General features: G+C 41.9%; 1 protein-coding gene across 1 annotated transcript; it reads right to left on the bottom strand.

Moving 5' to 3' along the window:
* Positions 1-435: 435 nt before the first annotated feature.
* LOC132386550 (zinc-binding protein A33-like) lies at positions 436-20241 on the bottom strand. The gene is made up of 6 exons (XM_059958829.1): positions 19831-20241; positions 19040-19135; positions 18419-18652; positions 17193-17215; positions 16987-17105; positions 436-1046 (listed from the first exon to the last, which is right to left on the bottom strand). Exons 1-6 carry the CDS (start codon positions 20239-20241, stop codon positions 436-438), a joined length of 1494 nt encoding a protein of 497 aa, XP_059814812.1.
* Between the last annotated feature and the right edge of the window lie 1421 nt (positions 20242-21662).

Genomic DNA, 21662 nt, shown 5'->3' with positions numbered 1-21662 from the left:
TTTCACATATGTTCTGGTCATGTTCTTCATTATTTTCTTCTGGAAATATTTATTTTCTACAATTTCTAAAGTTCTGAAAATTAATTTACAATCTAATGTATAAACCTTTGATTTCTGTCTGCACATGCAGTCCTCACAATCCTTCTCCACCTCACTATCTGCTCTAACACTCTGGTTCCCCTCCCTCGACAAATCTAGATTAAATCCGCCGGAGCAGCACTAGCAAATCTAGCCGCAAGGATGTTAGTTGCCCTCCAGTTCATGGGCAAACCGTCCCGTCGGAACAGGCCCCACCTTCCCGGGAACAAAGCCTTTCCAGAAACATGAAGCCCTCCCTCCTGCACCATCTCCTTAGCCAGGTATTTAGCTGCACTCTCCACACATTTATATTTAGAGGGACTTTACTCCTGACGCCAATCCCGGGACCCGACCCGTTTATAGACCCGGAGCGGAACCGGAGCAGATTCTCAGCCACTGGTGTTCATCCCAGGGCGCGAAGAAAGGATAAAGTTTCCCCGGGAATTTATTCCCAGTGAAGGTGTGGAGATGGGACTTGGTCTCCGCGTTGTAAAATGAAACTGTCCCGGAATCGTAACTGAGATAAACTCCCACCCTCCCGGGGATGGAACCGGCAGCGAGACGGATCTCGGGGGAGGGGAGACCGCGGTAAACGTCACAATCCCGATGTAACACGTCACCATTCCGCCCGATGACCCAGAATCCGGTCTCCGGACTCAGACTGAACCATCCCTTCCTCTCCACAGACTCTGCGGCTACTCCCAGCCACCAGACCCGATTCCCCGTCACCTCCACCTCCCAGTAATGTCTCCCCGATGTGAATCCCTCCGATCCCAGCACACAAAGCCCGTCTGTGAATCTCTTCCCGGTGTCAGGGAGATTCCTCCGGGTCCCGGTCCATCCCCAGACTCTGAATCTCTTCCCGGAGTCAGGGAGATTCCTTCGGGTCCAGGATCGTCTCACACTCTTCCGATCCTCAGACACCTCGAGATACGGATTCGCTGTTTCTACATCCAGGGTGACAGAGACTGGGGGGAGAAGCAGAGAATTAGAGAGTTCCCGGTGATCGGGGGGAGACTCGGACAGCGCGGCCCCGGGGATCGGGGTGAGACTCGGGCGGCGCGGCCCCGGGGATCGGGGTTATTTTCGCTGGACGGAGAGCAGAGAGACCCCTGGCACTTGACTCCTCAGACAGGGGAAACATCCTCCCTCTGTCCTGCCTGTTGACCCCTGAAAGAATTTTGTGTTTCCATGAGATCTCCCCTCATTCTTCCAAACAGAGAACAGGGAACATAAAGCAGTACAGCACAGGAACAGGCCCGTCATACAATGTTCACATTCATTTGTGAGTGTGAAGTGGGGGAGTGTGATGGTTTAAGACAGTAAAGGAGGTGATAATGGGAACCAGTAGGGGAGAGATGAATGGCAGATTGAACCAGGAGTGGGAGGGGTGGAAAGCCTGTGGGTGAACTGTGTGTGTAGACGTAATGAGAAGCTGGAGGGTGCAAAGATGGCAGATGAGGATGACTTTGTCCCCTTTCCCACAACCCCTTTCGCCGCAGTCCATCATTAGGACAGGGGATGAATTTGCAGGAACCCTTAAGCAACACAGGTCTGGATGAAGTGTTTCAGTCTGAACCGTGGACTGTTTTCTCTTTTCCATAGAAACTTCCCGGCCTGCTGTTCCCCCAACAATTTGTATGTGTTACATTAATTTTCAAATAGGTTACAGAAAAAGAAAAAAAAAAACCCTTCGCCCTCACCCCAACATCCCAATAGAAAAAAAAGAAGAAAAAATAAATAAAGAAAGAAAGAACGCCTGGATATTGGAAGATCCCCACATGCTCCATGGAGTTCATAATAGCTGTAATATGTATATTTATTTCTTTCCCCAGATAACCAATAATTTTATCTTCAGAGCACCTATATACTTAATCCTATTTTTTGTATGTAAGGGCGCCAAATTTTCAGAAATATTTCATATTTATCTCTTAAATTATAAGTAATTTTTTCAAGTGGAATGCAACTAAAAATTTAATTCTTCCCGCGATCTATAATTACGTATGAATCCGATTTCCAAGTAACTGCAATGGCCTTTTTGGCTAATGCCAGTGCAATTTTTATAAATTCTTTCTCATGTTTATTCAATTTGGATTTTGATTTTATATATTGCCTGGTAAAAACATATTGGAGTGTGTGGAAGTTGTATTCCAATAATTTGCTCCAGTGAAACTCTTAAATTTGTCCAAAAAGGTTGAATTTTAGAACAAGACCACGTAGAGTGTAAAAAAAATTACCAATTTCTTGATTACATCAAAAACATTGATAAGATAAATTTGAGTTTAATCTATTTATTTTTTGTGGTGTAATATATATTTGATGTAAAAAGTTATGTTGTACTAAATTTAGTCGAACATTTATTGCATTTGACATACTGTAAAGACATAATCTTGACCAACTTGTTTCACCAATTTTAACATTCAAATCAGTTTACCATTTTTGTATTGACTTATGAATTCCTTGTTTAATTGCCTGTTTTTGAATCAAGTTATACATACCAGAAATATATTTTTAAATTTGTCCTTTATGAAATAATGTTACAATTTCTTTAGGTTTCAGCAATAACATTGTTTGACCCAGTTTACCTCTTAAATAAGTCCTTAATTGGAAATAACAGAAAAGAGTGTTATTTGATATTTGATATTTATTCTTTAATTGGTCAAATGACATTAATATACCTCCTCCAAAACAGTCTCCTATATATCTAATCCCCTTGTGAAACCAGTTATATAAGAGTTGATTATCCATTGTAAAAGGGATAAGTTTATTTTGAATTAAAGGTCTCTTTGTTAATAAAGATTTCTTTATCTCATCATGAACATTTATTTTATTGCATAAATCAATCAACTGTTTTAGTATAGGAGATTATTTCTTCTCCCATATCCATTTAGTTTCCCATTTATATATAAAATCTTCTGGTATATTTTCTCCTATTTTGTCTAATTCTATTCTAATCCATGCTGGTTTATGTTCAACAAGAAAAGATGCAATACATCTCAGTTGATTTGCTTTGTAATAATTCTTAGAATTTGGTAGTTGTAACCCTCCTAGGTCAAATTTCCATGTCAATTTTTCCAACGATATTCTTGACATCTTACCTTTGCAAAGCAACTTCCTCATAAAATTATTTAACTCTTGAAAAAAATTCTGTGATAATTGTATTGGTAATGTTTGGAATAAGTATTGTAATCCAGGGAATATATTCATTTTTACAGCATTGACTCTACCTACTAATGTTATTGGTAACATCATCCATTTATCAAGATCCTCTTGAATTTTTTTCAATAATGGCAAATAATTTAATTTATATAAATTCTTTATATCATTATCAACTCTTACACCTAAATACTTTATACCATTTATTGGCCATCTAAATAGAGTTATTAATCGTCATTGACTATAATCTCCTTTCGTAAGTGGTAAAATTTCACTTTTATGCCAATTTATTTTGTACTCTGATATTTTCCCATATTCTTCCAATCTAGAAGATAATTTACGCAACGAATGTAATGGGTTAGTTAGATAAATCAGAACATCATCAGCAAATAAGATAATCTTATATTCCTCCAGATTAACTATGAAACCCATAATATATGAGTCAGTTCTAATTAATTCAGCTAATGGTTCACAACTAAAGCAAGTGATAATGGACAACCTTGTCTAGTTGACCTTGTTAACTGAAATTATGTTGAAATTTGGCCATTTGTCACCACTCTTGCTCTGGGGTTAGTACTTAAAGTTTTAATCCATTTTATAAAAGATAATCCTAATCCATATTTTTCCAATACCTTAAATAAAAAATCCCATTCCAATCTATCAAATGCTTTTTCTGCATCCAAAGCAACTGCTACACTCATTTCTTCCCTCTTTTGTTCCAAATGAATTATGCTAAGTAACCGAGTTACATTATCTGCCGATTGTCTATTTTTAATAAATCCTGTTTGGTCCATGTGAATTAATTTTGCTAAGTATTTAGATAATCTGTTAGATAAAATCATTGCTACTATTTTATAATCCGTGTTCAACAAAGAAATAGGTCTATATGATGTTGGTTTTAAAGGATCTCTGTCTTTTTTTGGCAATACTATAAAAATAGCTGTTGAAAATGATTCTGGAAGTTTATGCGTTCTTTCCACTTGGTGTATTAGCTCCATAAAAGGAGGAATTAATAAATCTTTAAACTTTTTGTAAAATTCAGGCGGAAAACCATCTTCTCCTGGAGATTTATTACTCTGACGTGATCCTAGAGCTTCTTCGACCTCTTTTAATGTAAAAAGCACATCTTATCCCTTCTGTTCTTCCAAATTCAATTTTGGGAGAGGTATTTGTGATAAAAAGCTTTCTATCTCAAAAATATAATTTTGTGATTCTGATTGATACAATTCAGAATAAAAAAAAATAAAAGTTTATAAAGGTTTATAAATAATTTTATTTACACTTGTTCTAATTGCATTTATCGTTTTGGAAGCCTGGTCTGTTTTTAACTGCCAAGCAAGAATCTTGTGTGATCTTTCACCTAGTTCATAATATCTCTGTTTAGTTCTCATAATTGCTTTTTTCTGTTCGGTATGTCTGGTGTATTATATTGTAGATTCTTATTAACAAGTTGTCTTTGTTTTTCTGTCATATATCTTTGAGATTCTTTTTCTAATTTTGTAATCTCTTTTTCCAATTGATCTATTTCTACCATATATTCCTTTTTAATTTTAGAAACTTATTATCTGGCCTCTCAAATATGCCTTCATCGCTTCCCATGATATAAATTTATCATCAACTGAATGTGAGTTTGTATCTCAAAAAACTTGAATCTGTTTTTTCATAAAATCACAAAAATCTTGATGTTTAAATAATATTGAATTAAATCTCCATCTGTAAATCGATTTCTCATTATCCATCATTATCATTGTCATTATCAAGCGGGAATGATCTGAAAATATTCTCGCTTTATATTCCATATTTTTCACTCTGTCTTGAATATTCGTTGATAGTAAGAAAAAATCTATCCTTGAATAAGTTTTATGTCTATTTGAATAAAATGAATAATCTCTTTCTCTTGGGTTAATTCTTCTCCATTTATCAATCAAATTTAAATCTTTCATCAATGATAAAGTTAATTTTGCTGCTTTTGGTTTTGTAACAACCTTTGTTGACATATCTAAAACTGGGTCCAGACAAAAGTTAAATTCTCCACCTATTAATATTTTATCGTGTGCATCAGCCAAATTCAAAAAAGCCTCCTGTATAAATTTTACATCGTTTTCATTTGGTGCGTAAATATTCACGAGTCCATATTTCTGAAAAGATTTGGCAATATATAATTACATATCTTCCCACAAAATCAATTAATACATTTTGTATTTTAATTGGTAAAGTTTTGTTGACCAAAATTGCAACTCCCCTCGCTTTTGAATTAAAATAAAGCTGCTATAACATTTCTGACCCAATCTCTCTTTAATTTCTGATGTTCTATCTCCGTTAAATGTGTTTCTTGTATAAAAGCTATATCTATTTTCATTTTCTTAATGTATGTTAAAATTATTTTTCTTTTCACCGGTCCATTAAGCCCATTAACATTAATACTTTAAAAAAATCAGTAAATTAGTCATTATTTTTAACGTGGTTACTCCAGTCTATGATAATGCATAATATTTCAACTCTCATAGTACCTTAGGGAATTATTTTAAAATTCTCCATATTGCGAAGTGTCTCCCCTCCGATCATCCAGGCAAAGAAAGAAAGATAAAAGAAAAATAAAACCCCTGCTAATTCTGTAAATGAAAAAAAACACAACATTACCCCCCTCCGTAGTGCGGGTCATGGCAAACTCCATGATTACACACGTGAATCCCATAGCGATCGATCCGAAGTTCCCCCAGCTCCCCCGTAACATGAAAAAGTATATATAAGAAAAAATAATATCACTACTCTCGATTAGTATTTCGATCCCTGTATCATATAATTTTCGATTACCTGTATCATATAATTAAAAGTATATTTAAATATTCTTCTGTCCTTAATGTCCATCATCTCACTTCACTGTCCCTGTCTTCATATTTAATTGTTTCACTTTTAAATCTTTACTGTGACTAGTGAATATTTGGGAGTTCTTGTGCAAACTTCTCTGCATCCCAATGATCAGTAAAAAATCTTCTTTTTCCGTCATCCAAAAAAAATTATCAGTTTTGCTGGGTGGCGCAATATAATATTCCCATAAATGTTTCCCATAAAGCATTTTTCGCTGGCTTAAATTTCTTCTTACTCTTCAAAAGGTCATAACTGATATCAGGATAGAAAAGAACTGCTTTCCCTTCTATCATCAATGGCTCATTTTTCTTTCTGGCATATTGGGCAGCCGCCTTCAGGATCTTTTCTTGATATCTTAAGCATTTTATCAAGATTGGTCGTGGGTTTTGATCTTACAGCTCTGTGGACCCTTTCGATTTCAATCAACTGGGTTCCCTCTTCCATTTCCAAATTATCCGGGATCGATTTTTCAAAAAAATTTATTGCATCCTCTCCTTCTATCCCTTCTTTTAAGATCAACAATTTTAATATTATTTTGTCTACTAAAATTTTCAAGCACGTCCATTTTTTCCGACAGTCGTTTTCTTTCTGATGTCCGGTCAAGAGTATTATCCTCCATTTTTTTCACTCTCTCAATAGTGTCTCCCGTTATTTCTTCCAAGTTTTTAACTTTCTTGTTTTTGCACCATTTTATCAAACATAACCTTCTTATTTTTAATATCTTCTTGTATTTATTTTATTTTTTTAATTCGTGCATTATTTGCACCAAAGAAGGAACTCTTGTGTGTCCAGAATATCTTCCACCTCCAATCTCTTCCTGTTGTTCTTCTTTTACCTCCTCATCTTCATCTGTATGTTCCAGAGAATCCGAGTCCACTGCGGGTTCATTGTCACTTCCGCTTCCAATGCTAGCTGGGATTTGTAGTTCATTGTGCTCATGTTTGCGCAAGCCATTTCCTGCGCGCACGCGCAGTTCCTGTTGCTCCTTCTTGGAGACGATTGCTGCTGCGGGCGAATTCTGTTCTGTTTCGCCGGATTGAGATGCACTTGAGTCCGAGGCTTCTTCACGGTGGCCGGCCCAGTTTGGACTATCTTCAAAGTAATAGTTTCCTTCTTTGTCTGTTTAGGAGGCATCTCTAAGGAAAATCCTGAGTAGTTTGGACGTAGTTTTTAGGAAAAAATTAGTAACTTTTCTTCACTTAAACATTAATTTATTAGTTTTTTTTTACGGGAGAGCTGGACATCCACGTCTCGATCCCACGTCATCACGTGACGTCCCACCTCCATCCCACAAACAATTTGTGTGTGTTACTCTGCTTAAAATATACTCAATTATTTGGCCTCCACAGTTGCCTGTGGCAGATTCACTATCCTGTGGATAAAGGAATTCCTCCTCATCTCTGTCCTAAATGGACATCCCAATAGTCGGAGGCTGATCTTACCGTTCCCGACCCACCCACATCCTCCCAACATCAACTCTCTCCAGACAGGTGTCAGAGAGATCTGGCGAGACCCTTCATCAGGACCTGTGTCGCTTGGATTACCAGCATCTGCAGATTTTCTCCTGTTTGATTTTTAAAGCAGAAGTTAATAAGTAAACATCTTGATTAGTCAGATTCTCAAAAGTTTTGGGGAGGAAGCGGGAGAGTAGGGATAATAAATCAGCCATTCTTCTAAACTCCGGTGAGTACAGGCCCAAAACCATCAAACACTCCTAATATGTTAACTCTTTCATTCCCGGAATTATTCTTGTGAATCTTCTGGACCCCCTCAAATGCCAGTACATCTTTTCCGATAGAAGGGACCCAAAACTGCTCACAATACTCCAGGTGTGGTCGGACCACTGCTTTATAAAACCTCGGCATTACATCCTTGCTCTTGTACTCTAATCCTCTCGAAATGAAAGCAAACATTGAGTTTGCCAATCTTACCACTGACACAAACTGCAAGTTAACCTTCAGGAATCCTGCACCCATGTCCGTTTGCACCTCTGATTTTTGAATTTCGCCCTGTTAACAGAATTGTCTACGCGTTTATGCGTTATTGTCTATGCGTCCTTCGACCAATGTCGTACCTGCCTAAGTTTGTACCTGTCAAACTCTACCTGTGCTTCAAGATCCTTATTACGTATACTGGTTCATTCAAATAAGACCATAAGACAAAGCAGCAGATGCCGGCCATTCGGTCGTTCGAAACTGCTCCGCCATTTTATCATGAGCTGATCCATTCTCCCATTTTCCCACTCGCCCACCTTCTCACCATGACCTTTGATGCCCTGGCTACTCACATACCTATCAATCTCCGTCTTAAATACACCGAATGACTTGGTCTCCACTGCCACAAGAAAGTCACAGATTCACCACCCTCTAGCTAAAAAAAGATTCTTCGCATCTCCCATCTGAATGGGCGCCTTTAAGTCATTCTCTCTTGTACTAGACTCCCCCACCATGGGAAACAACTTTGACACATCCACTCTGTCCATGCCTTTTAACATTCGAAATGTTTCTGTGAGGTTCCCCCTCATTCTAAACTCCACGGAGTACAGTCCAAGAGCGGTCAAATGTTCCTCATATGTTAACCCTCTCATTCCCGGAATCATTCTAGTCAATCTTCTCTGAACCCTCTCCAATGTCAGAACATCCCTTCTTAAATAAGGATACGAAAACAGCACACAGTATTCCAAGTGAGGTCTTACCAGTTCCTTATAGAGCCTCAACATCACATCCCTGCTCCCATACTCTATTCCTCTAGAAATGAATACCAACATTGCATTCGCCTTCTTCACCACCGACTCAACCTGGAGGTTAACCTTCAGGGTATCCTGCACAGACAATCCCATGTCCATTGCATCTCAGAACTTTGAATTCTCTCTCCATTTAAATAATAGTCTGCCCGTTTATTTCTTCTACCAACGTGCATGACCATACACTTTTCAACATTGTATTTCATTTGCCACTTCTTTGACCAGTCTCCTAATCTATCCAAGTCTCTGCAGACTTTCTGTTTCCTCAGCATTACCATCCCCTCCACCTATCTTTGTATCATCAGCAAACTTAGCCACAAAGCCATCTATTCCATAATCCAAATCGTTGATATACAAAATAACAAGAAGCGGCCCTAACACAGACCCCTGTGGAACACCACTGGTAACTGGAGGCCAACCAGAATGGGATCAATGGGCTCTTGTCTTGTTTAGTGGCCTCATGTCTGGCACCTTGTCAAAGGCCTTCTGAAAATCCAAATACACAACATCCACTGCATCTCCCTTGTCTAGCCTACTTACAATCTCCTCAAATAATTTCAATGGGTTTATCAGACAGGATTTTCCTTTAAGGAAACCATGCTGAGTTTGGCCTATCTTGTCATATGCCTCCAGGTACCCCGTAACCTCATCCTTGACAATTAACTCCAGCAACTTCCCAACCATTTCTCAAGCTAACAGGTCTATAATTTACTTTTTGCTTCCTTACCCCCTTCTTAAATACCAGAGTGGTATTTGCAATCTTCCACTCCTCTGGAACAATGCCAGAGTCTATTGACTTTTGAACGATCATTGCTAATGCCTTTGCGATCTCCACAGCTACTTCTTTCAAAACACAAGGGTGCATTCCATCTGGTCCTGGAGATTGATCTACCCTTAGACTATTCAGCTTCCTCAGTACTTTCTCTGTCGTAATTGTGACTGCGCACACTTCTCTTCCCTGACACTCTTGAGTGTCCGGTATACTGCTGATATCTTCCTCAGTGAGGACAGATGAACATACTCGTTCAGTTCCTCAGCCATCTCCTTATCTCCCATTACAATTACTCCAGCATCATTTTCTATCGATCCAGTTTTTTTTTACTCTTTATATACTTGAGAAAGCTTTTGGTATCTTTTTGATATCATTTGCTAGCTTCCTTTCATAGTTCATCTTTTCCCTCTTAATTGCCTTCTTACTTTCCTTTTGTAAGCTTTTAAAAACTTCCCAATCCTCTGTCTTCCCACTAACTTTTGCTTCCTTGAATTCCCTATCCGTTGCTTTTACTTTGGCTTTGACCTCGTCAGCCACGGTCGCAACCTTTTTCCATTCGAAAATGTCTTCTTTTTTGGAATATATCTGTCTTGCACATTCCTCACTTCTCTCATAAACTCCAGCCACTGCTGCTCTGCCGTCCTCCCGCTAGTGTCCCTTTCCAGTCAAATTTGGCCAGTTCCACTCTCGTGCCACTGTATTTTCCTTTACTCCACTGAAATACCTACACATCGGATTTCGGCTTTTCTTTCTCAAATTTCACAGTGAAGTCAATCATGTTACGATCACTGCCTCCTTACCTCAATCTCTCTAATCACCTCTGGTTCATTACACAATATCCAATCCAGTACCTCTGATCCCCTAGTGGGCTCAACAACAAGCTGTTCTGAAAAGCCATCTCGTAGACATTCTACAAATTCTGTCTCTTGAGATCCAGTGTCGATCTGATTTTCCCAATCCACTCGCATGTTAAAATCCCCCAGAATTATGAAAACACTGCCCCTCTGGCAAGCCTTTCCTATTTCCTGTTGTAATTTGTAGTCCACCTCACTGCAGCTGTTAGGAGGCCTGTAGATATCTGCCATCAGAGTCCTTTTACCCCGGCGATTTCTTAGCTCAACCCAGAAAGATTCTGCACCTTCCGATCCTATGTCACCTCTTTCTGATGATTTAATATCATTTCTTACCAATAAAGCCATGCCACCCCCTCTGCCTAGCTGCCTATCCTTCCGATACACCGTGTATCCTTGGACGTTCAGCTCCCAGAGACATGCATTCTTTAGCCACCTCTCAATGATGGCCACAAAATTATATCTGCCAATCTGTATCTGTATGACAAGATCATCCACCTTTCCAGTCAAATTTGGCCAGTTCCTCTCTCGTGCCACTGTAATTTCCTTTATTCCACTGCAATACCGACACATCGGATTTCGGCTTCTCTATCTCAAATTTAGCTATCTTAGATTCATTTCTGTTTTCCTCCTCCTCCACTCTATCATTCTGATTTCCCATCCCCCTGCCAAATTAGTTTAAACTCTCCCTGACAGCTCTATTAAACATTCCCGCTATGGTTCAGGTGTAACCCGTCCTGTTTGAACAGGTAATACTTCCCCCTAAAGAGATCCCAATGATCCAAGAATCTGAAGCCCTGGCCCCTGCACCAATCTCACAGTCACGCATTCATTTGCCTGATCCTACTATTCTTGCCCTCGCTAGCACGTGGCACAGGGAGCAATCCTGAGATTACTACCCTGGAGGTCCTGCTTCTCAGCTTCAATCCTAACTCCCGGAAATCTCTCTTCAGGACCTCCTCCCTTTCCCTCTCTATGTCATTGGTACCAATATTTGCTTTCAAGAAGGAGCTAGATAGATATCTGATGGATAGGGGAATCAAGGGATATGGGGACAAGGCAGGGACTGGGTATTGATAGTGAATGATCAGCCATGATCTCAGAATGGTGGTGCAGACTCGAGGGGCCGAATGGTCTACTTCTGCACCTATTGTCTATTGTCTATTGTCTATAACATGTACCAAGACAGCTGGCTGCTCGCCCTCTCCCTTCAGAACATTCTGGACCCGATCCGAGACATCCCGTACCCTGGCACCTGGGGGGCAGCACACCATGCAGGTATCTCTACCAGGCTCACAGTATCTCCTGTCTGTTCCCCGACTATAGAATCCCCTATGACTACCGCATTCCTCTTCTCCCTCCTTTCCTCCTGCACAACAGCGCCAGGATCAGTGCCAGAGACCCGGTCACCGTGGCCGTCCCCTGTCAGGTCATCCCCCTCAACAGCATCCAAAACGATATACTTGTTGCTGAGGGGGGCAGCCACATGGGTGCTCTCCACTATCCGGGCATTTCCCTTCCCTTCCCTCTCCTGACAGTCATCCAGTTTTCTGACCCCTGTAGCCTCGGGATGACTACCTCCCTGTAGCTCCTGTCTATCACCTCTTCATTTTCTCTAATAAGCAGTAGGTCATCAAGCTGCAGCTCCAGATCCCTAACACGGTCTCCGAGGAGCTGAATCTCGGTTCACCTGGTGTATTTGTGGCTATCAGGGAGGCTGGAGGTCTCCCAGGATTCCTACATCTGACACCCTGAACAAAGCACAAACCCTGCAGAAATGCTACCTAATTCTACAGGAATGAAACAAAGAAAGATAGGTCTACTCCCCCACTTACTTCTCCAAGCACACGAACTTTTTAAACTGTTAGCTAATGTGCCCTGCTGTTCCCCCGTCCGACGGGCCGATTTACCAAGGGGAGAAAATATCCGTATGGTGTGTATATACATTGAAGGAGAGTGTGCACATTGAAGAATTTGTATGTTACAGTGTGTCATCACATGTCTGGTGTGTGTTGACAATGTACCACGTGATTGAGTTGTTTAAATGAATAAATGACTGTCTCTGAAGAGTTTGGTTTCCAGGATACTGAGGGAAATAACAACGTACATTGCTGAGGCTCTGATTACAATCTGCCAGTCCTTCCTGTGTATGTGTGTGAGGGAGCTTTGCCAGGCCGGTTATGCTGTGTGTGCTTCTCCCGAGATGAAATTTTGACCCATGTCAATGCTTGTTGGTGTGTCCGAGCTCATTCTCACAATGCTTCAATGTCGTGGTCTGATAACCTTAAGACATAGGAGCAGAATTAGGCCATTTGCCTCTCGAGTCTGCTCCGCCATTCAATCATGGCTGATCCCTTTTTTCTCCCTCCTCAGCCCCACTCCCTGGTCTTCTCCCCATAACCTTTGATGCTGTATCCAATCTAGAACCTATCAAGCTCTGCCTGAAATACACACAAGTTCCACAAATTCACCAGCTGCTGGCTCAAATTTATCCGCATGTTCTAAATAAAACCCCCACTATCTTGTCCTAAACTCCACCACCATGGGAAACATGGTTTCCACATCTACTCTGTCTGGGCCTTTCAACATTCAAAAGTTTTCAATAAGATCCCCTTCCCATCTTTCTAAATTCCAGCGAGTACAGACACAGAGCTATCAAACGTTCCTCCTATGGTACCCCTTTCATTCCTGGAATCATCCTTATGAAATGAACCTTCTGCAATGCCAGCACATCTTTTCTTAGATGAGGAGCCCAAAATTGTTCACAATACTCAAGATGAGGCTTCACCAGTGCCTTATAAAGCCTCAGCATCACATCCCTGCTCTTGGATTGAATGCTATCTAAACCCTTTGAATTGAATGCTTACCTTGGATTTGCCTTCCTCACCAGTGACTCTACCTTCAAGTTAACCTTTAGGGAGTTCTGCAGAATGACTGCTAAGTCCAATTTCGTCTCAGATTTTTTGATTTTCTCCCCATTTGAAAAAACAATCTGCACATTATTTCTACGACCAAAGTGCAGGACCATGTATTTTCCAACATTGTATATCATTTGCCACTTTCTTTCCCATTCTCCTCATCCAAGTCCTTGTGCAGCCTAACTGTTTCCTCAACACTCCGCCAATCTTCGTATCATCTGCAAAGCCTGGAAACAAAGCCATCTACTCTAGGACAAGAGGGTATGACTTCAGGATTGAAGAACGTCCTTAAAACTGAGATGCGGAGAAATTACTTTAGTCAATGTGTGGAAAATCTGTGGAATTTGTTGCGACATGTGGCTGTGGAGGCCAGGGCATATTTAAGGCAGAGATATATCGGTTCTCATTTAGCCATGGCATCACATGGTATGGGGTGAATGCAGGTGGGTGGGGATCTCTGGAAGAATTGGGTCTTTCCATGACTGAATGTTGGAGCAGACTCGATGGGCCGAATGGCCTATTTCTGCTATTATATTTTATGGTCTATTCCATCAGCTAAATCTTGATATACAGCATAAAATGATGGTGTCCTAACACTGACTGCTGCGGAATACGAGTCACTGGCAGCCAACCAGAAAATGATCCCTTTACTCTCATTCACTGTTTCCTACCAATCAGCCAATGTTCTAACCATGCCTCTAACTTTTCTGTAATACCATGGCCTCTTAACCTGGTTACCACCTTCATGCGTGGCACTTTGTCAAAGGACTTCCGAGATTCCAAATATACAACATCTACTACATCTCCTTTATCGATCCTGCTTGTAATCTCCTCAAAGAATCCCAGCAGGTTTGTCGGGCAGGATATTCCATTAACGAATCCATGCTGACTTGTCCTATCTTGTCCAGTGTCACCAAGTATTCCATAGCCTCACACTTAACAATTGTCTCCAATTTCTTCCCAACCACAGAGGTGAGGTAAACTGGTCAATAATTTCCTTTCTGCTGCCTTCCTCCTTACTTAAAGAGTTAAGTGACATTTGCAATTTTCCAGTCCTCCGGCACCATGCCAGGGTCCAGTGATTTTTGGAAGATCATTTGAAATGCCTCCATAAGTTCTACTGCGACCTCTTTCAGAACACTAAGGTGCAGTTCATCTGGTCTGGGTGACTTATGTATCTTTAGGGCTTTCAGCTTTTTGAGCAGCTTCTCTCTTGTAACAGTAACTGCACTCACTTCTCTTCCCTCGCACTCTTCAACACCGGGCACAGTGCTGGTGTCTTCCACGGTGAATACTGGTGCAAAATATTTGGTTTATCTGCCATCTCTTTATCCTCTGTTATTATATATCCGGCCTCATTTTCTAGCGGTCCTATATCCACTCTCATTTCTGTTTTATTTTTTTTTACAATACTTGAAAAACAATTTGATATTGTTTGCTAACTTGTTTTACAAAGACAGATGTGTAAAAAGGGCCTGAGAGATCCTCATGTATATGAAGGATGTAAGTAATAAAGTCAATTAAATTCAAATCAATTTCTTGTTTATTTTTTCCCACCCAATCATCCTTTTAGTTCCTCTCTGTAGATATTTAAAAGCTTCCCAATCCTCTCTCTTCCTACTAATTTTTGTTTAGTTGTATGCCCTCTCTTTTGTTTTTACATTAACTTGTTTTCCCTTGTCAGCCACGGTTATACTATTTCGCCATTTGAGTATTTATTTATTTTTGGAATACATCTATCCTCATTTTCCCAGAAACTGACACCATTTCTGCTCTGCTCTCATCCCTGCCAGCATCTCCTTCCAATTTGCTTTGGCCAACTCCTCTCTCACCACTGTAATTTCTTTTACTCCTCTGAAATACGACAATGCCTCCAAAGGGTTCTTTTAACTTCTCACCCCTTGTTCAATACATAACACCCAATCCAGTAGAGCTGTTCCCCGAGTAGGCTCAACGACAAACGGCTCTAGAAAGCCATCACATTGCATTCAACAAACTCACTCTCTTGAGATCCTTTACCAACCTGATTTTCCCAATTGACCTGCATGTTGAAATCTCCCGTGATTATCATAACATTGTCCTTTTCATCAGCCTTTTCTATTTCCAGTTGTAATCTGTGGGCCTCAACCCACTGACTGTTGGGAGGCCTGTATATGACTGGTGTCAGTGTCATTTTTACTTTTGCAGTTCCTTACGTCAACCCACAAGATTCAACATCTTCCAATCCTATGTCACATCTTGCTGCTGATTTACCAGCAGAGCCACACCACCCCATCGGCCTTCCTTCCTTCCTTCGATACATTGTGTAACCTTGAACATTCAGCTCCCAACTACATCCATCCTTCAGCCACGTTTCCGTGGCCACAATATCATACCTGACAATCAGTAATAGTGCAACAAGATCATCCACCTTATTTCTCATACTCCATGCATTGAGATATAACACTTTGTGTTCTGTATCTGCTACCTAGTCCGTAATCCCTAATGCTCTGATACTCACCCTGCTGGCTGCAATTTTCTCCTCTTATCTGTCCGCCATATCTGACAGTCTGACAGCACACTATCTTTGCATTTTACCATCAGTCCTATCCCTTCACTCCAGTTCCAACCCCCCACCCCAAAAAATTAGTTTAAACACTGCCCGACAGCTCTATGAAACCTCTCTGTGAATATTGTACTCCTTCGGGTCGAGGTGCGACCCATCCCTTTTGGGCAGGTTCATCCTCCACCAGATGAGATCCCAATCGTCCAAGAACCTGAAGCCCTGTCCCCAGCACCATCTTCTCAGCCATGCTCTATCTGTCAAATTATCCTGTTTCTACCCTCACCATCACGTGGCACAAGCAACAATCCTGAAATTACAATCATTGGATGCTGCTTCTGAGCTTTCGACCAAGTTCTCCAAATTCTATTTTCACGACCTAATTGCTTTTACTTCCAATGTCATTGTCCTAAAATTTACCAAGATATCTGGCTCTTTTCCCCCCCTCTCTAAAATGCTGCGGACACGATTCAAGGAATCGTGACCCTGACCCTGGCACCCAGGAGGCAGCATACCATTCGGGTGTCCCGTTCACATCAATAGATTCTCCTGTCTGTTCCCCTGGTGATTCAGTCCCCGATCATGACCACTCCCCTCTTCTGTCTCTAACAACAGTGACAGGTGCTGATCCGGAAGGGGGAAGACCTGTGTCTGTCAGAGTCTGCACTCACAGGGCACATGAAGGACTTGTGTATTTTCCTGACAATCCCGGTCACCACACTGATACCTGCTTTTATTCCCTACCATATTATCATCAGTATTAAATTCCTAGCTCCTCTGGTAGATCCAAACTCATGTCTTGGTGTGTTAGTGCATTTGCATGCGATCAAGACACAGTGGTTCATCTGCCAGTCCCGTGACCCTGTGACCCTGTGCTGGTGTGTCCAGGGGTCTGACATCTCCAGGTGCCTCCCAGACGGTGGGGTTGATGTGGAATAAACTTCAGTTCCCCTTCAGCCCAGTATTACAATCTTTGCCTCAAATTGGAACTAAATTGAACTTCATAAACAAGGAGAAATGAAACTTTATAAAAACGTTTGAAACTTTATAAGTTTTACCTCGATTAATAGCATCAAGCGTTTCTCTCAGCACTGTTTTCAACAAATAGGGGTGAACAAAGTTTTCAACCGGTAGGGTCACATCTGTCACAGACAATTCCTGGACATCGTCATTAATCCTGTAAATATTAAACTGCTGGTTATAAATTGCTATTCTGAACTATTTTACAAACCCATTCAGGGCTTCAGTAAAGAGCATGTCCTACCTCCTGTTCCGACGAGCTTCCTCCTGAAATAAATAAAACACACATCTGATTAGACTTGGACTTACTGTCCATATCCTGAATTTCATCCAAATCATTACAAGGTGTTGAAAATTCCCACTCACACTCACGGACAATACAGAACCACAGGGTAGATTACAGGGAAAGTTTCTGAATGTCAGACCATTACTGAGAGGATGAAACTTACAGGGAAGACAGGACAGGCTGTGCATTATCAACTGGATATGACGTCAGTGTGATAGGATGGAGGAATTTAAGCTCAGTGATGTATGTGATTGTGTGTGGGTGGAGGAAGTACCTCTATTTATGAGGAGACTCGTGGGGAGATGTAATACCAGATGGATTTTAATAAATTCCACAAGAAATTTAGTGAAGAGGATGCGGAACTCACTGCCACAGGAGTGGTTGAAATGGAACAGCAGAGACTGACTGTAATGGGGAGGCTGGATAAACACGTGAGGGACCAGGGAGTTCGGGGATCTGTTGCTGGGTGCGGTGAGTAGGTGGCAGGAGGATTGTGAAGCAGGGAAACTGATAGAAGATGGATCTAATGGCCTGTTTATGATAGAGAATGTGATATAATCCCATGTGAAATGTATCCAAAAATTAAAGACACAGTGAAAGTTTTCCATCTGATGGAAACCGGATGTGGAGGATAAGTCTGATGTGTGGGTCACATTATTTGTTCTCACTGATTGACAGAGAGACCCTCACACCCACCGCACCAGACACACTCACAGCCTGTGACTGGAACTGGGTGTTAATGGGAGTTTTAGAGGACATTTAATGCTGTAATTAAGGAAACAGTCAGCAGCTCTGTGTTATGATCGGAGTAAATAATTTCGGAGAGATTTGCATTCTGTCCTGGGATGTACAGAAGTTGTGGAAGCCCAGTTTTGGGACAATAGACAATAGGCCATTCGGCCCTTCTGGCCAGCACCGTCATTCACTGTGATCATGGCTGATCATACATAATCAGTACCCAGTTCCTGCCCTCTCCCCATATCCCTTGACCACGCTATCTATAAGAGCTCTATCTAACTCTCTTTTGAAAGCATCCAGAGACTTGGCCTTCACTGCCTTATGTGTGAGGTCGCCAGAGCGACAATTGATTTGTTAGAATTGGCCTCGGTGCTTTGTTTATTTCAAATATACCACTGTTCATTTAGTGCCCTTTGACAGAAACAAATTGAAATATAATTCCTCACCTTGAGAAATATCACACTGTCTTTTTGATCCATCTGTTCATTTAACTTAGTGATTTCCTCCTGAATAAACCTTATATTCTCTTGAATCTCTCGAAGATTTTTCTGCATTGGATTTAGAATCCTCGCCTCTTCCTTCCTGAGATCCCAGAGTAAGCTCTGCTCTTTCTCAGTGATAATCTGGCGCAGTTCAGCAAACTGGGATGTGATGTGGGTCTGAACGCTGTGTGACTGTTCCTGTCGAATGAAAATTGAAGATTGATTTACTGTATTGCTGTGTGTATTTCCTTATGACATTAAGGAGACGATTTGGTCCGTGAAATATTCCCATCAACCGCATTCCCTCCTGAAACCTATTCTCCCCATTGACCCATTAACTCCCATCTGATTCACATACACGCTCCCCACCTTCACAGGGTTAATTGTAATTAACCATTCAACCAGCATGTCCTTGGAATGTGTCTGAAACTGTCATGATCACAGGGAGAGCATGCAAACTCCACACAGACAGCAGCAGAGGTCAGGATCGAACCCAGGTCACTGGAGCTGCGACACTCGGCTATTCTGCATTAAATGGAGCAAAACTCGACAGTAAAATCAGAAATTCCGCTCAGGAAGCCTCACCCGAACTCCGGAAATCTTCTCTTTCTGTTGCTGCTCCTTTTCCTGGAAGTCTGATTTCTTTTTCGTGAGAGAGTCTAAGGAAGATTTTAGCTGATCCTGGAAGTCAGAGAGTGACGGAAATAGAAACAAAGATGCATCAAAAGAAGCAGGATATCAAACCCGATTATCGCACAAAATGCCGGAGGAACTCAGTGAGTCAGGCAGCATCTATCCAGGGGAAATAAACAGTCGGTGTTTCGGGATGAGACCCTTCATTAGGACTGGGAAGGAATGGGACAGAAGCCAGAATATAAAGGTTGGGGATGAGAACCAGCTGACAGGTGACGGGTGAAACAACGTGAGGGGGAACGTGGGGGAGAGTGATGAAGTGAGAAGCTGAGAGGGGACAGGTGGAAGAGGTAAAGAGCTGGAGAAGAAGGAATCTAATACGAGAGGACAATCGACCATGGAAGAAACGGGAGGAACCGGGTTGTTTACGGCCCTGAGTGGTGACGTGGGAGGATGTTAGGAGCCAGGTGTAGCACTTGTCCCGCTTGTAGGTGTCAGTGCCAGGAGGGAGATCAGTGGGGAGGAGCGAGTGGATCAGGGCGATACAGTACGGGGAGCGATCCGTATAGAGAGTGGAGAGTTGCGGAGTGCGGAGGTGGGCTGTGGGACGGAGAGATGCTAGAATCCCGTTGGAGATGGCGGAAGTTGCAGAGAGTGATGTGTTGGTTATAGAGGCTCGTGTGACAAAGCCTCGTGTAGGACAAAGGTAATGTGTTAAGTGTTAAATTAACGTTAGTTTTTACCGTAAAGTTTTTAACAGCTTCTTTAATCAGCACAAATCGATGCTCTCTGTGTTCCTGCGTAGCTGCACAGATCACACAGATCAGTGTCTTGTCCGTTTCACAAAACAGCTTCAGTTCTTCCTCATGTTTCTCGCAGTGAAGTTTACTTTCCTTCCCTTTCGGATTCAGGTTTAAATTTCGAAATTTTTCAGCCAGATTTGCTAAGGCCCGATTCACCCTGAGGGTGCGGTCAGCTAACAGCTCTCTACATTCCGGGCAGGAGTTTCTCTCCTCCCTTTCCCAACACTGTGTGATACAAGAGCGACAGAAGTTGTGCCCACACTCCAGTGTAACCGGATCGATGAAGAAATCCAGGCAGACAGGACAAATTACCTCCTCGCTCAAACTCTCGGTCTCTCCTTTCGAAGCCATGTTAACTCCCGGCACTTCCTGATTCAGAATGCTTTCACTTTCGGGGAGCTGCTGATCCTCTGCAGTGCCGCGATTGTCCACTACGCGCGCTGCAGTCTCAGATAATGCACATAATGTTGCTGGTTGTGTTCAATGGGAAGTAATAGTGGTAATTTCATCGCAGGGTGAGATCAGCAACACATTAAACAGCTCAGAACAGAAATGAAAACTCGGCCATGGACGGCCTAAGCCCGGCTGCGAAAGGAGTGGCTTTGGGCATGGGACTAGCAACTCCATCCCGGTAAAATGGCAGAAAGACAGAAGCGTCAAATGAACCTCCAAAGGCCTCATCCCGGGGATCGGAAGGACCTTCCCCTGGAAGACGATTGAAGTAGTGTGGTGAAAGGAGAAGCCACAGGGCCGATCAATCCCCGGCCCTGGACAGGGGACTCTGGTGGGTTGCTGTTGGCAGCCTGTGCGATGGGCTAAAGAATAAGCAGAACAGAAATGAAGCAGGAGAGAAGAGCCTGGTTCAGTCTGAGGCAGGACTGAAAGGGACAAGTTCTGAAATGAGAGACACAAGAGACTGAGATGCTGCATTCTCGAATGAGAAACATTATGCCATAGGAACTGAGTGGGTCAGGCAGAATTTGTGTAGAGAAATATTCAATAGACTTTCCGATTCGAAATCCTTCACCAGTACTGTCTCAACTCGAAATATCGATTGTCCATTTCCCTCCACAGTCGCTGCTTGATCCGTTGAGTTCGTCCAGACAACATGGATTTGTGCGTGGATGGTCATGTTTGACAAATCTTACTAACTTTTTTGAAGAGGTTACTGGGAAAGTTGACGACGGTAAAGGAGTAGATGTTGTCTATATGGACTTCAGTAAGGCCTTTGACAAAGTTCCACACAGAAGGTTAGTTAGGAAGGTTCAATCGTTAGGTATTAATATTGAAGTAGTAAAATGGATTCAACAGTGGCTGGATGGGAGAAGCCAGGCAGTAGTGGTGGATAACTGTTTGTCAGGTTGGAGGCCGGTGACTAGTAGTGTGCCTCAGGGATCTGTACTGGGTCCAATGTTGTTTGTCATATACATTAATGATCTTGCTGATGGGGTGGTAAATTGGATTAGTAAGTATGCAGATGATACTAAGGTAGGCGGCGTTGTGGATAATGAAGTAAGTTCTCAACTCTCGGTGAGCTTCTGGTGGCGGCCTGTCTCCCGGTAGGCGTGATGGGCTAAAGAAGAAGCAAAACACAAATGAAGCCGGAGAGAAAAGCCTGGTTCAGTCTGAGGCAGGACTGAAAGGGAGAAGTTCTGAAAAGAGAGGCACAAGAGACTGCAGAAGCTGGAATCTCGAGTAAGAAACTCGAGGGACTGAGCGGGTCAGGCAGCCTCTGTGGAGAAAAATGTAAAATCGACTGTCAGGTCGAGATC

The sequence above is a fragment of the Hypanus sabinus genome, unplaced genomic scaffold, assembly GCF_030144855.1.
Source record: "Hypanus sabinus isolate sHypSab1 unplaced genomic scaffold, sHypSab1.hap1 scaffold_1200, whole genome shotgun sequence".
NCBI classification, from domain to species: Eukaryota; Metazoa; Chordata; class Chondrichthyes; order Myliobatiformes; family Dasyatidae; genus Hypanus; species Hypanus sabinus.
The sequence above is the reverse complement of the archived record's forward strand: the minus strand, read 5'-3'. Positions and strand labels throughout refer to the sequence as shown.